This window comes from Amblyomma mixtum, chromosome 6, assembly GCF_055824585.1.
Source record: "Amblyomma mixtum isolate Tamu chromosome 6, ASM5582458v1, whole genome shotgun sequence".
Lineage (NCBI taxonomy): Eukaryota > Metazoa > Arthropoda > Arachnida > Ixodida > Ixodidae > Amblyomma > Amblyomma mixtum.
Genome location: NC_143017.1, coordinates 146,563,543 through 146,582,478, shown reverse-complemented (window position 1 = coordinate 146,582,478; position 18,936 = coordinate 146,563,543). Strand labels below are relative to the sequence as shown.

Here is an 18,936-nt window from a genome sequence, read left to right as displayed (position 1 = left end):
TTAGGCGTTTCAAAAAATCTTGGAAAGCAGAAAAAAGGCATAAATGTAATCTCTAAGCCCAACTCATTACGTTCAGTTCATTATGCAAGTAAATACAGCGAAAACTACCATACCTGACCTTACAGCACCCTGCACTAAAAGTATCTGTGTCACTGTAGTGGCCACTAAGGTAATGAATCCACACATAGCATTACATCGTCTGTACTGCAATTTTACATCAGAAAAAAAAAAAAAAACTGCAGCAGTTAAACCTGGTTGTGAGCAACGCATACCTCCCATCAAAAGTTTATGGGATACAACGCTGAAAAAGAAATTAAATTTCTTTGCATCAAGGGTGCATTGCTTCAGATTTATTGATACATTGTGTAATTTGCACAGTCAGAATTAGGCTAAATACATACCAGGCTACATGCAAAGGTGGCGATGAAATTAGATTTTTTTCGCTAACAATGCACTCTGTAAACTTTTGACAGCACTATAGTAAACATTAAAACGCCATTTTACGGCAAACAGTTCCACAGAGCAACATTTAGTCCGATATGTATATCAGATCTGAAAAAGCTATGAGTATTATTATCAAATCATTGTCTCACCCTGTCAAAGTGTGAGAAGAGCTTGGCACTCGGATTGTGTATGGAACACAGCACCGTGTGGCCTGCTGCAGCCAGCGATTTCATCACCTTCACACACCGGAGCGCCGACATACTGTCCAAGCCACTAGAAATAACCATAGCACACATGCACATGTCAGCTAACTTCACACCACATAATCTTTTAAAGGGACAGTGAGGAGAGCACTATTAATATTTTTTTTATAGCAAAATCCGATAGTTCGGCATGTCATGGCTTTGTTGCCACTTGGCCGGCAGCGAAAGATGCATTTATTTCTAAGAAATTTGGATTCGAAGTTGAAAAACTTTTTCCCGCCGCTCTGATTCAAACTTGGGATTCTCCTATGACGATACAGGACTGAGTGACGTGAAACATGACGTGAACATGACCTAACGCAGACTCCGTGATTTCTGACGGCTAGCAGTGCGGCCTAGCAGCAGCCGAAAAGAAAGCTACCGCCGGCCGCACATTGAAGGCATCGATCGGCTAATGTGGCCGTTGCTACAGTCGCTTCGCTTACGTTTGCACTGGCGTTTTGCCAGCATTACGATGGATCTCGTTCTCGAAGTCTTCAACGAAGTTCTCGCAAATAGACACCTTTAGAATACCGTGTACCTTGTTACCGCTAGCGGAATACCGGGAGCCCCCCTAACGGCGGTGAGCAGACGCTGATTGGTCCCTTCAGGCGCGCGCGTAGCTGCCGGGCACGTGGCGCCATCTGGCGACATCAAGAAAATTTGCGCATGCATTGTCTGCGCCTCAGTGATTTGTGGCCTCTCGGGTCCTAGAGTTGCTAGAACCATTGGTTCTAGCAACACTGCTTTGTCCTATGACGTCATCACGCTTGTACTTGCGAGTTTGGCCTGTGGCGGCGATACCTGTATTTTGGTTCTTGCTCTTTTGTACGTTACAAGAGCTTTGTTGTCAGTATGAGTGGCGTTTTTGTAATCAGGAACTGGTATTCTGTCGATACAAGCCAACTTCAATTTCTCCTCAGTGTCCCTTTAAGGGACACACACACAGGACTGAATGAACTTGGTCTGTATCAATAGATAACCAAACCCTAATGGCAAAAGGGCTCCTTTCATCGAAAAAAGCTTTTAAAAGCTGGAAAAGCCAGAAAAAAAAAATCAAGTACAGGTATTGCTACCACGCAGCCATTTTTGCAACCAAACTGCCACGGCATCGAGATAGATTTTCATGCGGATCTCTGAGGCTAGACTATAGCACCATTCCCTGTCAAGGATGATTATTTAGTCCTTTTCTGTCTTGACGTCCTGAGTTTGAATCTAGCAAGTGAAAAAAAAAAAGGCGTCATTTTTAAATGCAGTTCTCTTAGCAGTAAATGTGTTGTTTGCTGCCAAATAAACTTGAACACATCCACAAAGGCCCACAAGATCAATTTTTGCTGACATAAATTGGACGGAGCTATACTCAGTACTGTTGACTTTGTAGGTTTAAAGGGACACGTGTCCCTTTAAACCTACAAAGTCAACAGCCATGCATTATTCGGGGAGAAAACAATACATTATAGGAATACTCATAAATCACAAACATTCTGTCCAGATGTTGCGTTGTCAAGCATATAAAAGAACTCATAGATATTGTTGAATACTTATCGAAAAGGCTAGTTTTGTTTCTCAGTCCTTGAATGTGAAACACTATTCCTGTTTGGAGCGAAACTTCACACTACATGGTAATGCATCTGACATGTAAATACAAGCACTCATTGCACCATTTGTACTAATAAACTGCTTTTCAAAAAATTTATGACACAATGGGTCCAGGAAGCCACATGCATGAAAAAACTAAATTCGAAATATGAAACACAACATATGAAACAGCATCCCGAGCTACATTACACCGCTACATTTTTACAAGCTGCTCCTCTATGCAGAACAGAACAAACCTTTAATATCAACTTCTCGCCATTTCAGCATCATCAGACAAGCCCTTAATATGTTCACAACTTCTTTGTATCTGAGTTCATACAATCATCATTTCAACTGAAAGCATTTCAGCATGAAAATGCTATCTCATGCGACATGCAGAGGCAATGTCTAGAGCAGCTGCTGTCAGTCAAGTGCTGTTAACCAGAAAACAGCACTTGGTTTAAAGAGGCCCTGAAAGGGGCTTTCAGTAAAGGTGAGGTATCATTGGCATGTTAAAGAACGCTGCTTCACGAATATCCTCCAGCGTGTAGTCAAAATTTTAATTTCAGCATCTTCATGCCTTTCCCCTTTCCTCTCGCCACTCTTTGCAAGCTCAAAGGACAGCGCTGCTCCACCTGCCCCATAATAGACCTGCATGGGAATTTCCCTGGGAGGAAGTACAGAGCTTCCCGATCTGCCGGAGTGATGCTGAAATAATCCAACCAATTGCCCTTTCTAAACAGAATTACTCAAGAGCGCAAGATGGAGGAGGGTGAGAGCATGAAAAAGTCACCAGAAAGGACTCGCCAGTTTGAGCGTGTGAGTGTAGGTTCTCTGCTGCGTGTAGAAATGTATTATTTGGCTCAGGTATCAATGATGAGAGAATGAAGTGATTGAGCGAGTTTATGTACACTCCTCAGAAGGTGTTTTAAGGCCCCGCTATGCCTCTGCACTAGTTATTCATCTAGCAAGAGGCCATGAGCAGTACCTGGTGGGCTCATCGAGGAAGATGACAGGTGGGTTGCTGATCAGCTCCTGGGAGATGGCAAGGCGCTTGCGCTGGCCCCCCGACAAGTTGCTGGTACGCGTGTGCTGACATGTGTCCAGGCCCCACCTTGACACCGCTTCGTCCACCTGCACATGGCCAGAAACCACATCAATGACAGCACTGTTACTCCAAATACTGTGTATACCATCGTCTTCATTGTCCCAACAACATCTACTGCAGGACAAAAGCATCTTTCACTGATCTCCAATTAACCTTGTCCTGCACCGGCCTCAGCCACTTTGCTATCCACATACTTCGTAATCTCATCCTCCCGCATGTCTGCTATGTTTGCCTTCTCTATGTCTATGTTTGCTATGTTTGCCTTCCTCTCGCTATGTCTGCCTTCTGCCCTACTATGTTTGCCTTCTCTTGAAATTTGAGCCATTACACAAAGAGCACATTGATTACCTTCTCTTCCCATTACATGCTCTGCCCATGTGTACTTATTCTCTTAGTCAGATCAATGCTTCACATTTGTTCCCTGATATACTTTGCTCTCTTCCTGGCCCTTAGCATCCTATCTATCATCTTCATTCCATAACTCACTGCACCGTTAACAGCGAAAGCTGTTAAGACCACGTTTTCATTTGTGTGTCAGTAGCGGCGAGCACATAATGACATCATGTGTGATGTCATGCAAAGCACCCAACTGCCCCAAAAATGACGTCACTTGTGACCTCAGGTGCTGTCATTACTCCAACCCCTCCCCCTCGCTGCTTTTGTCACTCGAGACACCTGTCTTTTATGGGTGTGTAACCAAATGTGCACGACACACACCTATCCCCCCCCCCCCTTCCTCCACATTCCATGATTGGTTACTGTGCCTGGTGACTCCAACACTCAGCAAAAAGCATTCACTGCCACTTAACCATGGTGCTAATATGAACTCGGTAGCATGAACACAACAAACATCCTACGCACAGAGTTTCTAAGTACACTGCCTCACACCAGTGTTTCACCCCACCCCAAACTGTCACTGAAATTTGCATTACCACAAGAGCAAACATACAAATAAATTTTGTCCTAGCTATTTTCTTCTCACTGTTCGGATCTGCGATCGATATTGCCCGTGAATGTCGATATATTTTTTTCCTACTTCTAATAGCATGCAATACGAAAGCGTAATGGTCAATGCCTTGAAAATTCTTGCAAATTTTTGCAAATTCTTGCCCATTTTCTGCCAGAGTTTCCAGGTCCTACTTATACTTTTTGAACTTCACAGTCATTAAAAACTGTCACAGTTAAAAATGCCTATAAATCAAAAAAGGCCTTCCAATAATTTTTATATTATGAAACAGCCTTTTTAGCAAATATATGAAGGCTGAAAAAATTTTAATGCCCACTGTTTCATGAAATATTTTTGCAGTAACATACCACACTTTCGTCTGCCATACTGTGACATGCTGGTGAGCTAACACTTGATTTGGCATGCAGCACTAACTTGAAATAGCACTGAAAATGACTGCTGAAAAGGATGGTACGGCGTACAGTGTAAGGTGTTGTATTTTTTAAAGGTTACAAATGTTTAAGTGTTTAAACATATTGTTTGTTCATTTATAATGTACATAAAGAATTGCCAAGCAGTGCAGAGAGGTTCAAATGTATGTCACCCACTAGTTTGAGCCTAGGCACTTCGCAAAGTGTTGTTGAGTTATGATACCAGACACTAATTAGTCTAAAACAGACCAAATGCTTGTCAATATCGATCAAGTTTCCAGCAATCTGTGCCTTATCAGCTTGCTTTCATAAGTCGCTGCTAGAAAACAATAAGGGTGACAGTGCTCACCAGCTGCTCGCGCTTGGAGCGGTTGAGGGACGGCATGCGTAGCTGGACACTCATGGTGAGCGCTTCGCGCACAGTTAGTTCTGGGAGGAGGCAGTCATCTTGCATGACGTAGCAGCTCTGCTGGTTGAACAGCTCTGTGTCCCGCACCCAGCCATTGACTTGCACTTCCCCCTGGTATCCCTTATCGCTGCAATGCAAGCACATCCATTAGGCCAGAAATGCAAGGACGGCTGTTGGAGACAGAGTTTCTTACTATTACCTAGAGGGAAAGCTGGCGGCGCTGCACTTCAGCCACCATGGACGCTCAAAGCATCATGGGGCGGTGAGCTACTTGTTGCGAGACAGTCGTAGTTTTTCAGGAACACGGAGTGTCATTACTAAAAGGTTTCATTCCAAAAACGCTGTTCGTGTGTGCGCAGACGACTTTCGCGCGAACGCAGTGTGCAAAAGCCATAGTAGTGAAATCGCGACGACACACGATGCCAATAAAAGGTTTTACGCTTCCGAAATGCGATTAAAAAACCTCTTAAAGTATCTAAGCAACAACATTTTTTTTGGAAACATATTTACTTTTAAAAGTGCGTCTGTTAATTACGAAATATTAGTTTTTTTAGTGTTCACTACTTGGCCAATAGGAGAGCGAGTCGTCTCTTATTTTGGGCAAACTTTGCACTTAAATGCTTTTCTGCTCGTTTGTTGCGATCATTAGACAAGATATTGAATATTAGGACGTTTGTAGTTATCAAACAGCTTTATTTTTCTATTATTTTTTGGCCAAAAGTTGCAGTTCCGCAACAAGTAGCTCACCGCCCCATGATGCTTTGAGCGCCCATGGTGGCTGAAGTGGTCTCGAGGGGTCGCCATGCAAACTCCCATAGACGGGCTGCCAGCTTTCCCTCTAGGTAATAGTAAGAAACTCTATGGTTGAAGAGCATGGCACTTGTATTTCATCAGGTAAAACTGATAGCAAAACCTTATTAGGAGAAGTAACAAGCCTTTTGCACCCTATTGGAAGTACTCTGCTTATGCCACTTTTCAATTTGGTCACTGTTCGCTTTTGCATTCCATTTGGATGTACAAGAACAAAATATACCACTCTAACCATTGTACATTGCCATTGTGTACTGCCCCCCATAGTAACTAACAGGAAGCATGCGCAGCTTGAGGTAAAATCTAGCTGAAGCAGGGGTACCTGTGCTGAATTGAAACCATGGATGATACTTCGGCCATCTTGTACCTGTAACGCACGCATTTTCATTGGCATATCATTTGAGCGATAGCTGATCTGAGCAGAAGCGGGACAGTGCTACACTGCTACCCTCATTGCCGTTCAGTTCTCAACAGCAGTTAAGTTAACCGAGAATGGCGGTCTCATTTCATTGGGCCAACAAACAAATGGCAGTTGATAGACATACAATATCTGCCAAGTTGGTGATATTTCTTGCTACCATATGTTCTAAAATTGCAAAAAAGGTTGCTATCCACATTAGTAAGGATCGAAATTTACAACCTTCACAAAGCAGGTGTGTGTAGGTATGCAAACAAGCAAACTAGCATAAAAAGAAAGAGATTGCAGCCAATCATTGTGGTGAAATATTTTCCCACTGGACTTTGGTTCTCTGTGGTCACCAGCTGAGGCATATGCAAAGCACAAAGTTGGCACAGAAATTGCAATTTAGTAAAATAAATATGAAACAAGAGTTTTTAACAATAGGCAACAAAATGAGCCACATGTGCTGCAGTCATATGCAGCCAGTTCAATGGCAGTTGGAAAGCTGAGTTGTCGTTCAGTTACCCAAACCAAGCTGCCGCGGTGGCTCAGTGGCTATGGTGCTCGGCTGCTGACCCGAAAGACGCGGGTTCGATCCCCGCCGCGGCGGTCGAATTTCCTTAGAGGCGAAATTCTAGAGGCCCGTGTACTGTGCGATGTCAGTGCACGTATAAAGAACCCCAGGTGGTCGAAATTTCCGGAGCCCTCCACTACGGCGTCCCTCATAGCCTGAGTCGCTTTGGGACGATAAACCCCATAAACCAACCAGTTTACCAGAACCAGACAGTGGCAGTGTTAACAGGAGCCTTAATTGGGTGAAACTAACATGTAATAGCTTATACTCACTGCAACCAATGACAGCACGCCTGCCAGAGGTATGTTTGTGAAAGGTGCTAAGTATGGGGGCAATCAGACACACTGGACACATTGCCATACATAGGTCACTTACAGACATGAGCATTTTTCTTTTGCTTCTCCTTTCTGCCTTCACTATATATGTGTAATCTGAGTGAAGTGTAGCCTGAAGTGTAGTGAAGTGTAGAGTGAAGTGAAGTACTAATTCAGCATTGGAGGTCTCTCAAGAACCCCCAAGAGGCTGAAGTTTGTTCATCAAAGTATTCTATACAAGAGGTCAAAAACTCCAACAGCACTGTAGAAACACTTTCAAAATACTCCGGATGTCACTGCAATGCAGAAAATGATGTCAACTAATCCAATGACAAGTGCAACCTGTTGGTGTCTCCGTCACAGTAAAAGACCAAACAAAATAACAGCAAACAAGCAGTAACCAGCGTCAGCAGTAACAAGCAAATAACCAAACAAGCAGTAATATTGTGCTTATTTTGTATTTGGACCCCTCACTAGCCGTAAAGGCTATGGGTCCAACCAAATGTTTGTGCACTGTTCCTTAGAATAAATGAAGAAAAATTCAAAAAAAAAAATCTTAAAAATAGTCAAGGTAAGGAACTGCAACTGGAAAGATTAACGGGAACGACAGCAGGCCGCCAGATCATGGAAAGTCTCGGCATTTGTTACCACGTACAACAAGGCCAGAAAGTCGCCATTCCAAACGCGATCAGACAAACGCTAAGAGTCGACCCGATTCCACGAAACGTCCACCCGGAACACAACCGGGGAAGAAGAGTGGCCAGGGCCAGAGCTCTCCTGCACAGCCATGGAGACGATACGGGGACAAGGTTCGTTGACGCCGCGGAATACGCAGAACACTCGCGATTCGCGGTTGCGGTCGTCGATTCGTGCGGCAAAACGCGCATAACGTCAAGTGTAGCGTGCGAACGCGCAGAAGAGGCGGAGGAAGCGGCGGTGGCACTCGCCCTCACGGATCCGACGTGCACCGTGGTTCTCTGCGACTCGCGTCAGACGGTTAGAAACTTCGCCAAAGGATGGATCTCACAAAGAGCGGCCCAAATCCTGAGGAACCGGCAAGTCCAGCAGGAGGTAGAATTCCAAACCAGAATTCAATGGTTCCCGGCGCACATGGGAGAAGTATCGAGGACGTATCGCAACCGCAACGAGACGGCACACGCCAAGGCGCGCGAGCTCGCGAACCGCGCCGGCGACCGTCGTCCGTGGAATAGCACCAAAGACTGCTTGACCAGCTACAACGAAATTACCAAGGCCCTCTGCCTGGCCCGCCGAACCTTCCCTCCGCCCAGCGACAAGCTGGACAGGGCGCACGCGGTGACCCTCAGACAACTGCTGACGCTCACGTACCCCAACCCGGAACTATACCACAGGCTTTACCCCGGTACATACCCGACAAATATATGCCAGGTCTGCAACGCCAATGTAGCCACTTTAACTCACATGCTCTGGGACTGTAACGAAAACCTTCACGGTGCTAATTCCGGAACCCTCCCGCCGCGGTTGGCAGCTGCCTTGCGCAGCCCCAGCCTCGGGGACCAACTCTGGGCCGTCCAGCAGGCCCACGAGGCGACGGCGAGGCAGCGCCTCGACGTCCCCACGTGGGAGACCTAAGGCCCCGTCGGCGAAAGCTCTGCAGGACTATGAATAAAGTTGTTACCAACCAACCAAAAAGGAACTGCAGAAGCTCATTCCTCAATTTCTGGCTCGTGCATGGTGTTTTAAACTTTGCTAAAACCCATACACTGCATGTCGAAAGGTAAAAAAAAATAGAGAGAGAGAGATGGCACAGCCCTAGCTATTTATTCCTCAACTCCAACCTCAGCATGCAGAGAGCAGATTTGAAAATTAGCAGGTTGGAATCCAAGTCCCGATGGTCACAGGTATCAGCAAACATTGCACCTCTAATGCTGAAGAAAACTGCACTCACTAGTGGCCAGATAAAACGTTCATGAGTGTTGTCTTGCCCGCACCAGAGGGACCCATGATGGCCGTCAATGTGCCAGGCTCTGCCCTCCCATACATGCGGCTGATCAGCGCTCTCTTTTCTGCAACGGTGAAGAAAAGTGGTTAGCTCACAGTAGCTCTGAAACTAAAACAATGGAGACCATATACCAAGTACAATTGATGCACATGGTCTGATCTTTCAGACCAGACACTGGTGGGACCACTGTCTCCAAGATTTTAAAAGCAATCACTAGTTTCTTCAGAGCTCACGAAGCCTACAATAGCCTACCGCATAAAGAACATTAACACCATTACAGACCCCCAATATGCTGACCGGCACATGTAACCAAATGACCAGTAACACATACACTCCTGTCAGGTACATAACAGCTGCTTGCATTATTGCCGACTGCCCAACTTGTGCTCCTAAGGGCCGCAACCTTGTTGGCAACGTACTCCTATATGTTCCCATTAACATTTTGGAGGTCTGTATGGATTGTACACATATCACGTGTGGCCTTGTAGCCATGCGAGCCACAACATTGCATGAATTAAGATAACGGAAATGACACTCCAGATAGATTTTATGAGGGAACACTGAAGGTGCTAGCAGATAACCAGTTTGAATGTGTCCCTCATTCTCACAGCACTATGACGTCAGGATATGCTTGGTAGTATAATGAAGAAAATAACCAAAATAATGCAATATACAAGAATATCTCACTGTATTGTGCGCTTGCAGGCCACAGGAAGCCTGTGTAATTTGTTTCATGACGCGCAATAAGGCAGTAATATGTTCCAATGAAAATAGAAAGCACAGCAGTGTAGATCAACCCCGGAAGCCAGAACTGTATATTACAACAAAATTGCAAGGACCATTATTTCAACCCATTAAACGCACCTGAAACAAAAACTGAGCTAAAGTTCTGACAGGCACAGTAACCACTAAACATACTGTGGTACCATTTATTGAATCTTCAAAAAATTTTTCTTTGTTTTCATACCATGTATAACTATAAATGGCAATGATACTTATTAATTTAATTATAGTTTTATTAATTTTTTTCTGCTATTCACAGTACTGATAATGCTTACTAACAAAAAATACCACTTGAAGAACCAAGAACTGATAGTGTGCTTAATTATACAACACACCAAGCCCACATACCTTTCTTCCTGACAGGCACTGAGTATGTGATGTTCTTCCAGTCCAGGTACACAGCATTACAGCGCGACTGCCTGAAGAGGTCGCTGGATCGCGCCACACCATTTTCGATGTCCACCACAGGGCTGCCCCCATTCTGGAAGGAGACCACGAATTCCTGAGGCAGTAGCTGCGATTCATCCACGGACTCTTTGTCCAACGACTCCGACGCCACTGTGCGCTGTGGCTTTTCTTCTGACCCGTTGGAGAGAGCCAGTTTGTAGCCTGCATGAGATCAGCAGGAAGAACTGCAACACCAAGCACAGACCTAAAGTTGAATAAAATAATATGAAGGCTTACACTTCAGCAGTTAATGTCTACATATTGGTGAGATAATTTGTCACCACCCTCTCCGACTAAAGTTCACAAAAATTGAAGAAACATTTACTGGCTGTAGCAACAACAGGAGGACTTGTAAAAGTTGAAAAAAATGTTCTCTGGTATGTCAACACGGATGAGAGAGAAGAAACCTGTTGCTGTGCCTAAATACTTTTCTTTCAAATGCATATACAACACAACCCTGCTAATTACTTACAGTCAAGTCCACTTATAACAAGACTGGTTATAACAATATATCGGATATAACAATGGTCAGTCATGGCACCATCAGCTTTGCCATGTGTTCTATGGTAAAATAAACTGCTTATAGCAATGCTGTCAAGGCACATTATTTGCAATTGAGTGTCAACCATTATAGAAAAGAAAAGAAATGCTACAACCACACCAGCAAAACCATACTTACAACACAAAAGCGCACACGTGTGGGGCCTACCAATGCACTAAGCTGGCGCAGCAATGCCACGAAAGCAAAAGAGGCAGGCGTCATCGTGTCAGGAGAGCTGCTGCATTGCTGCATTGGCTACACGTGCCATGCATACCCCCAATCAGTCGGTGCAGTGCGCGTGCATGTAGCCAGCGCGGTCTTTCTATTGTCAGCTGTCACCGCACCCTTAGTTCTGCATGCTTCTTGAATTTCCCATAAGAATCACTTCCGGAAAGACGGCTTGATTCCTGTGACGTGGAGGTGCGCGTGAAGCTCCCGTTGGCACAGTGATGGCGGTGCTTTGGTCATTGGTGAACATTGTTCCGGTTCCCTGAGGTTCGAATTAACCTGCTTTTACAGGCATTAGAACAGTCAAACCCCTCCGGGTATTTACTGTCAATAAATGCTCTGAAGTTTGTCGTCTTTTCTTTTTTTCGGCACAACCCTGTTATAACAATTATTGGTTATAACAATGGTATTTGCATGGCACTTGAATATTGTTATAAGTGGGCTTGACTGTATAACAGCCTCACTACCATCTGCTTTTTATCAGAACTTTGCAATCCTTTTATCGACTACACATTATCTCTAATACAATCTTGCATAGGGAGCCATCGCAACTTGCTGCCAACAAGGAAGGTTTTCCTTGGTGTAGGTGAAATTTGCATCCTGCATTTTAATCTTGCTGAAGCATTATGAGCACTGTCTAGGGAACCAAGTGCTATAACTAGTGATGCAAGTATAGCATGTCTGTTAAATGCAGTTGAACCCGCAGATATAGAACCAGAAAAAAAAAATACCTGTGAGTTTGATATAACGTGTAATTAGATGTAAATGTAGCAGTAAATTTAACACCAAACATACTGAGATGGCAAAAATGTATTTCTTTGATGCCTTACTATGTGCAGATTACTGAGCAGAACAGACGCGAATTTTTTATGCTTCTCATCTTCACTGCCTCAGATAGCACATTTTTCAACATGTCCAACATTTTTGGACAAAATATTTGAATACTGAAATATTGTAAGGTATTGTTATGAAAACATTGCATTCCTCTGATGTGTAGCAAAATATCTTTCCTTTGGAGAATTCTATCATTTGCATCCAGCAGTTAAGACAGCCATAGAGAACCAATGAGGAGCGGTTTTGACGACAGCAAGAATGTTAATAGAGAAAAAATTCAAGCCTGCCAATGCGAGATCAGCGGATATACTATCGATTGTTACAGTGAAACCTCACAATATGTGAAAAAAATTGCGTTCATAAACTTGCCATTCAAAAATGCTTTTGCCCAGAATTGTTGGGTATGATTGATGGACTTTGAACAGCTGAGACTGCAGCCTTCTAGAGAAACGCAATAGACAAACCCTGCTCAGCACATGGGCACAGCTAAAGATTCTCTCAAGTCTTCATCACAATTCGCATCAGTGGTGTCTTAGTTATTCGCAATGTTGCCAATGCTGTCTTCGTCCGCAAGGTCACTCACAGTCTCAACGTCGTCGTCAGCGGAGTCAAACTCGCATACAATTGCCCCATCACAAATAGCACCAACAAATTCGGACAGCTGGTTTCACAAATCAACAAGGCATGTGACAGCTTCATCAAGCTCAGCCGACAAACAAGTTGCCCCGTCTTCTCCCAGAAAGCAAAGATGAGTGTGGGGAGCAGTTCTGTATAGTTTCGTTTTTGACATCATTGCATGACCCACTGACAGGGCGCCTAAGAGGTCGATTTTTTAAATTTCTTCGTTCTGCTGGAGCCGTTCGATCAGATGTTTCCTAAAACCAACCTTAATCGCCCGCATCATCCCCTGGTCCAAGGGTTGAACTTGAAAGAAACACCAACGCTGCATTCGGCGGCAGGCAGCTAAGAGCAATGTCGCTAGAACTAGCACGGCAGCGGTGGGTGCACAGACTGGCATACAGGTTTCTCTACAAGGGAGCAAAGTTCGTGGTAGTACCTTTAATGTCTTCTGGGTAGCAGGGAACAATATGTTACAAAATTTATGCCCCCCTACCCCATGTCTGTTGGCGCCAACTGCCCTCCTTGCTCCCCCCACTGTGCACGTACGGCTATTTGCACAGACGTAGCGATCTCGGCCTATCATCAAAGCCTTCAGCCATTGCAAAAAAGTTCGCTGGTCATCCACGCTCTTCGATTGGACCTGTAGGTCGTTTAGGTTACCTGAACCGGAAACGCATTCTGCAAGCATCGCAAAGACTTGCTTGCAATGCTTGTTCACTCGATCCATCCATGTTGGCGGCGAGCAACTTCGAATTTCTTCTCACCTCATTCAACTCGCATTATAATTTCCAGTTTTATGAAAAAGGGGATGTTCTGCCGTTTCGCGGCTGCAATCGTGCGCACACGCAGACAACGAAAATCAAGCGAAACTGCCGATGGCAACACGTACGACGCACCATACTTGCGAACTGCATGACAATGCGCGCACAAGCACAAGTGACGCAATGCGCTAGAATCGTGTATTCTGGTTGGCTGGGAATGCGCCCACCGCCTTCGTCACAAAAAATCCGCGTCATCATTGGTCTGCTTGTGTTACATAGCGCCATTAGTACCCACATGTCTATGCGGGAAAGCCAGCTTTCGGAGATGTGCTGAGGGAAAGCCAGCTTCTTGAGTTGACCGGTGTTGACCGAAGTTCGATCTATCGATCGGATGTGACGGCTAATTTTTGTACTGTACAGCCGTATATTTTCCCACACACAGACGTTGTAGCTTCACGGTGCTCAAAAAATTATTCGATATAAAGGATAAGTCGATCTAACAGAGTTCCAATATATAATCTGGTTCCAATTCCTATACTTAAGAAAATGGGTTCCCATTGTTCCGAATGGCCGGACAGAATTTTTGCCATACCACATATATATTTTGTTTAATTCAATTATAGATTCATGTTTCCCTTCAAAGCTCACCACATAACAATTCGCAAAAGGTGCCGCTTTAGATTAAGGAAAATCTAAAAATCGGGAACAATATGACAGTTATGCGATATATGTTGTTTTTTTTGGCTTGTTGAGAATACAAGATTTCATGTACTCACAACAGGCTTTTAAAAATCTTCTCTGCTCTATCTACCACGTACGTATTTACTGCATTACAAGTATTAAGGGAGTTTAGACACTTAAATTTTGGGTGCGTGTTTTCTTCTTTGTAATGGGGCGTAAGGCATTATTTTACATGGATTACCACTTGGTATCCTTCTACGACCGCTAAACAATTTATAATCAAATTTCCTTCCCGTGCTGTTTCGGTTTCGGTTTGAACAGCCGAATGATGGCTGTGTCGTCAGAGGGAGGTTGTAGGTGACGTGAGGCATGAAAAAGTTATATGTTGTCATTCCGGCTCTTGAGGAAGGCTGGCTTCAGCACTGTAGTGAATTAAAACGATGAAGCAGCGATTATATCGCAGTTTTTCCACACCTCACGAGACCTATAACCTTTATTTGACGTCACGGTCATCGTTCGGCTGTTGAAACCAAACAGCATGCCAGAAAAATTCGATTAAAAATTATTTAGCGATCGTACGTGAACACCACATGGCGATTCATTTATAGTAGTGTCTTCCGCATCATTATAGAGGAGAAAACACTCTACCAAAATTAGGTGTCACGCGCATGCCCACTTTGTGGACAACTCGCCCAGCGTAATAATGAAATATGCACTCGCACATAAAACAAAACCTTAACGGCATCAATTTCTTCAATTATAGCACGCACAAATTAAGAATAAGCCGTCAAGCCTTTCCGGAAGTGGGCTAACAACGAGTAAAAATAAAACATGCACCCAGCCTCAACTGTAGGTGCTAAGCCTAACGATTTCTCATTGCTCTTCATAGTTTTCCACCAATTTTTATCGAAATTGCCATCAACTGAGTTGAACAACAGACAGTTCCGCAATTAAACGCGCGCTGTAGAATGCTTCTCCCAGCTAAACTGGTGAATTGTTCAAGCTCAAATTTCGCACACAGCCGCCGTGGTGGCTCAGTGGTTATGGCCCTCGGCTACTGATCCGAAGGACGCGGGTTAATTCCCGGCCGCGGCGGTCGCATTTTGATGAAGGTGAAATACTAGTGGACCTTGTACTGTGCGATGTCAGTGCGTGTTAGAGAACCCCAGGTGGTCGAAATTATCCAGAGCTCTCCACTACAGCGTCCCTCATAGCCTAAGTCGCGTTGGGACGTTAAGCCCCGTAAAAAAAAAAAAAAAATCCAATTTTGCACAGATATGACCTTTCGTCGGCAGAATTGTTTTATGCTACATTTGTTTGGGGTGGTTGCCTGAATCGATCAAAAAGTAGGATATTCGCGCCATCTGCAGCGACGATGAAGCAAAACAAGCAAGGATGTCAACAATTGCACTGGTGGCGCCATCCCGTTTGTCGGCCGTGGTCATGGAGGAAGAAAAAATTTTTTCTTTTTCAGTTTTTTTTTACTTCCATGGCCGTGGTATAGTGTACTGCCGTGGAAAATAACCGCCAAACATAACCTATAACCAACCAGTTAATGTAGCCGCCAAAGAAGGTGGCCGATGGTTGTTTTGCGGGAGGTTTGAAGGCGCCTTTGCAACTGCTTTATCAATTATCACAAAAATCTAGTTTCTCCAAAACTGCACTAAACTTCAAATCTTTCGTGATAAGGCGTCTTCAAACCTCCCGCAAAACAACCCCCACCCCAGTGATTTGCCGAATCTCCACACTTCATCTCCACGGCCGACAAACGAGATGGCGCCGCCGATAGAATCGCTAAGATAACGGCTTGTTTCGTTTAAAGGGGTCGTGAAACGTTTTCCGAAAATTTTGAACGACGTGTGCATTTGGAATTCTGACCCTTCATTCTATAGTATACTTTGGTTCGTTTCATCGTCTGGGTTGAGTGAATAGCGAAAAAAACTAAATTTCGGTTTCCCAGCGCGCGTCCCCCTCAACTCACAGCAAACGTCATTTTAAGAAGCCAATCAGAGGCTTCTGTCGTCAACACAACATGGCGGCTTAGCGAGGCCTGTTTAGCCATAGTTGACCGAGGTTACAGCACGCATATTGACTCGAATGTGGCACCGTCGTCTGCTCAGAATGGAGTCTGATAGCTGTCAAGCTGACACATGTGCGAAAACTTGGACGGCGCGCCGCACCAGTCGCCGCTTGCGAACTGCCGCCTACAGCAAGCAGGGACACGGAGCGGCAAGCATCTTTGCGCCACTAGACTCATGCCCGGCCCACATCCGGTGTAACACTTTGCCACCGAACACCAGCGCCTGCGCGCTGCTTGGCTACTGAAGTTCGCACCAGAAAAGACAAAATAGCGATGTTATCAGAAAGACTGCCGGCTGTACTCGGGCGGCCACAAAGCATGCCTGCCCACGTAGATAGCTTTCGGCAACGGCGCTGGACGCGGGCGCGCCGGGCGACGAACTGCACTGCTCTCTGGCTGCCCTGGTCGTCGCTAGGCCTGTTTCGCACCGAAGCCGCGGTGGACAGCGCTCGGAAGTAGCCTGGGTTATAATAAAATGCCTGCTTTTGGCATCGCTTTACTGTCAACAGCATCGTCTCACAACAAAACATATGGTCATTGTTGCGGTGCGCTCGGCAGCGGAGCTATATAGCGGACGCCAGGCGCGCAAGCCGGACCGCAACGGCCGCGGGCAGCGGCAGCGCGACGGTTGTGGCAAGAAATTTGCTCGTATTACAGTTGCTGCTTCTACCAGCAACTCGGCATTGTACAACGATGCTAAAAAATGATCTATTTTCCACACTTCTTGCTCCCAAAGTTTATTATTTACGTGAAGAAAAATATTTAGCTCATTTTTATGACGCCAGCGGACGGGATCCAGGTTTGCCGGCCGGCCTGCAGACTCGCTGTATTTCACATTCGCACGAGAAAAGACAAAACAGCGCCATGCTATCAGAAAGGCTGCCTGTTATATTCGAGCAGTGGCAGCATGCCGAGCTTTCGGCAACGCGTCGCCGCCTGCGGACGCGCCGGGCGATGAAGCTGCGATCGATCGCTTGCCGGCGGCCCTGGTAGTCGCTAGGCCTACCTGGTTTTGCATCGATACTGTCGATACCGCAGCTGAATGAGCTTCGGAACTGGTCAGCGCTGTAAAAGGTACTACTCTCGTCACCCCTTTAGCTGTGAACCTGTCCCATAATAAAATAAAGATATGCTCGATTTCCGCGACGCCAGCGGAGCTAGCAAATGTCAGCTATGCGAGCGGCGACCAGGCAGTAAATAAAGCGGTCATATGGGATGAAATTTGCTTGTATCGCCGAATTAAATACTGCCAGCAACTCGGCATCAGCCAACGATCCTCAAAAATGATTCATTTTTGGCATTCATCTATTCCAGTGCTTGTTATGAGCGTGAACAAATAATACTAGCGTGTTTTTCTGACGCCGGTGGCCGGCATCCAGGCTGACAGGCCGGCCCCGAGAAACGCGCCCCCACGTCATTATGACGCTAGCGCTCTGCGCTCTCGCATTCTGCCCCTTGTCAGTGCGACGCGCCGCGTGCGGCCTGTCATTGACATCGGTTGGGCGCAGGCGGCGAGCTGCTGTCAGTCGTTGTTACGCCGCTCGCAACGGCACGTCGCGCGCTCGGCAAGTAGCAGTCATGCCGAGAGCCCGCGACACCTCTGCCTGCGGGAGCCCCGACCGTGAACCTCCGAACCCGGTCGTGGACTCGACTCTTCATCTCTATCGCAAGGGGTGGGTTGACTCGCAGCCCCATCTGCAAATTATGCCTAACACTCTTCACGCTTCTGGAATATATTTTTCTGCAGCAAAGAACAGAAGCGCGGAGCCGATGCGCGCCGCGATAGCTGACCCGTTCGTATCGAGTTCATGTAAACAGAGAGTCGTCGAGATGGGCTGGCCTTGCTCAGCTCGATTCTCTGACTCAAACCACCGCTGTCAAGGAACACCACCTAGATAGGTTCACGTAAGCAAGGCTATGTCGAGCCGCTGCATGGAGGAAGGAAAGAACTAAGGAGAGGCCCTGACGTCACTTTTTGTGAAGCCGCCCCGCAACCGGAAGTTGGCTCGGCTCTCCTCACTATCTTCTTTCTCCACCGAGCTACGCGGCGGGGAACGCGCGCGGCTCGCAAGCGCTTCGTAAAAGAAAGGTATAAAAAAAACCGCGCCGCTCGCCGCTACACTCCTACACCTCCCTCCCCGCAAACACGCACCTAGCCACAGACCGGCGCACAGATGCGGTGAACCTTTTCCGACGCCGTACACCCGCCGTGTGGCCTTCGAAACGCGAGCTCAGCATCGCCGAGAGCGGCTTCATGTTTCTGTACTGCTTGGTGAGGTGCGAAAGTTCGCTGATCAAAACAATCAACGCTTCTTCGCGTGTCGAAGCGCGGTTCCGGAGTGCCACCTTCTCGCGAGATTCATTTCAATCCATCGATCGCTCCGCGTAACCAAGTTTGACGAACAAAATATCAAATGAGCGGTTATTTGCTGCATTTAAAAGCAATCTTAGATGCGTGCATAACGTCACGACGCCAGGCATGTAGACTTTAACACGCAAGGCCGAACACACCGTGCCGAAAGCCCGTCCACCGCCACCGAGAAACACTCGGGCCCCTAGCAACAACGACGCTAACGACGTCGTACGCCGTTGCTAGTGGCCCGAGTTTTCTTAGCAACAACGACAACGTTGCTAGTGGCCCGACTTTTTAAGCCTAAATTTTGACGTCACTTCCGCCACATTCTTGTCAATGCATTGGGAATACTATAGAGGCTAGAAGTTTT

The 18,936-nt window shown here is 46.0% G+C and overlaps 1 protein-coding gene across 3 annotated transcripts in view; it reads right to left on the bottom strand.

Annotated features, from left to right (window-relative positions):
• LOC149340694 (ATP-binding cassette subfamily G member 4-like) overlaps nt 1-18,936 on the bottom strand; it is a 96,759-nt gene that overhangs the window by 28,045 nt on the left and 49,778 nt on the right. For all 3 annotated transcript variants that reach the window (XM_089549515.1, XM_089549516.1, XM_089549517.1), the window contains 5 exons: nt 10,369-10,629; nt 9,184-9,301; nt 5,099-5,285; nt 3,253-3,398; nt 594-717 (listed from right to left, as the gene is read on the bottom strand). In XM_089549515.1, the coding sequence (XP_089405641.1) occupies nt 594-717; nt 3,253-3,398; nt 5,099-5,285; nt 9,184-9,301; nt 10,369-10,629 (836 nt within the window). The remainder of the gene's footprint in view (nt 1-593; nt 718-3,252; nt 3,399-5,098; nt 5,286-9,183; nt 9,302-10,368; nt 10,630-18,936) is intronic.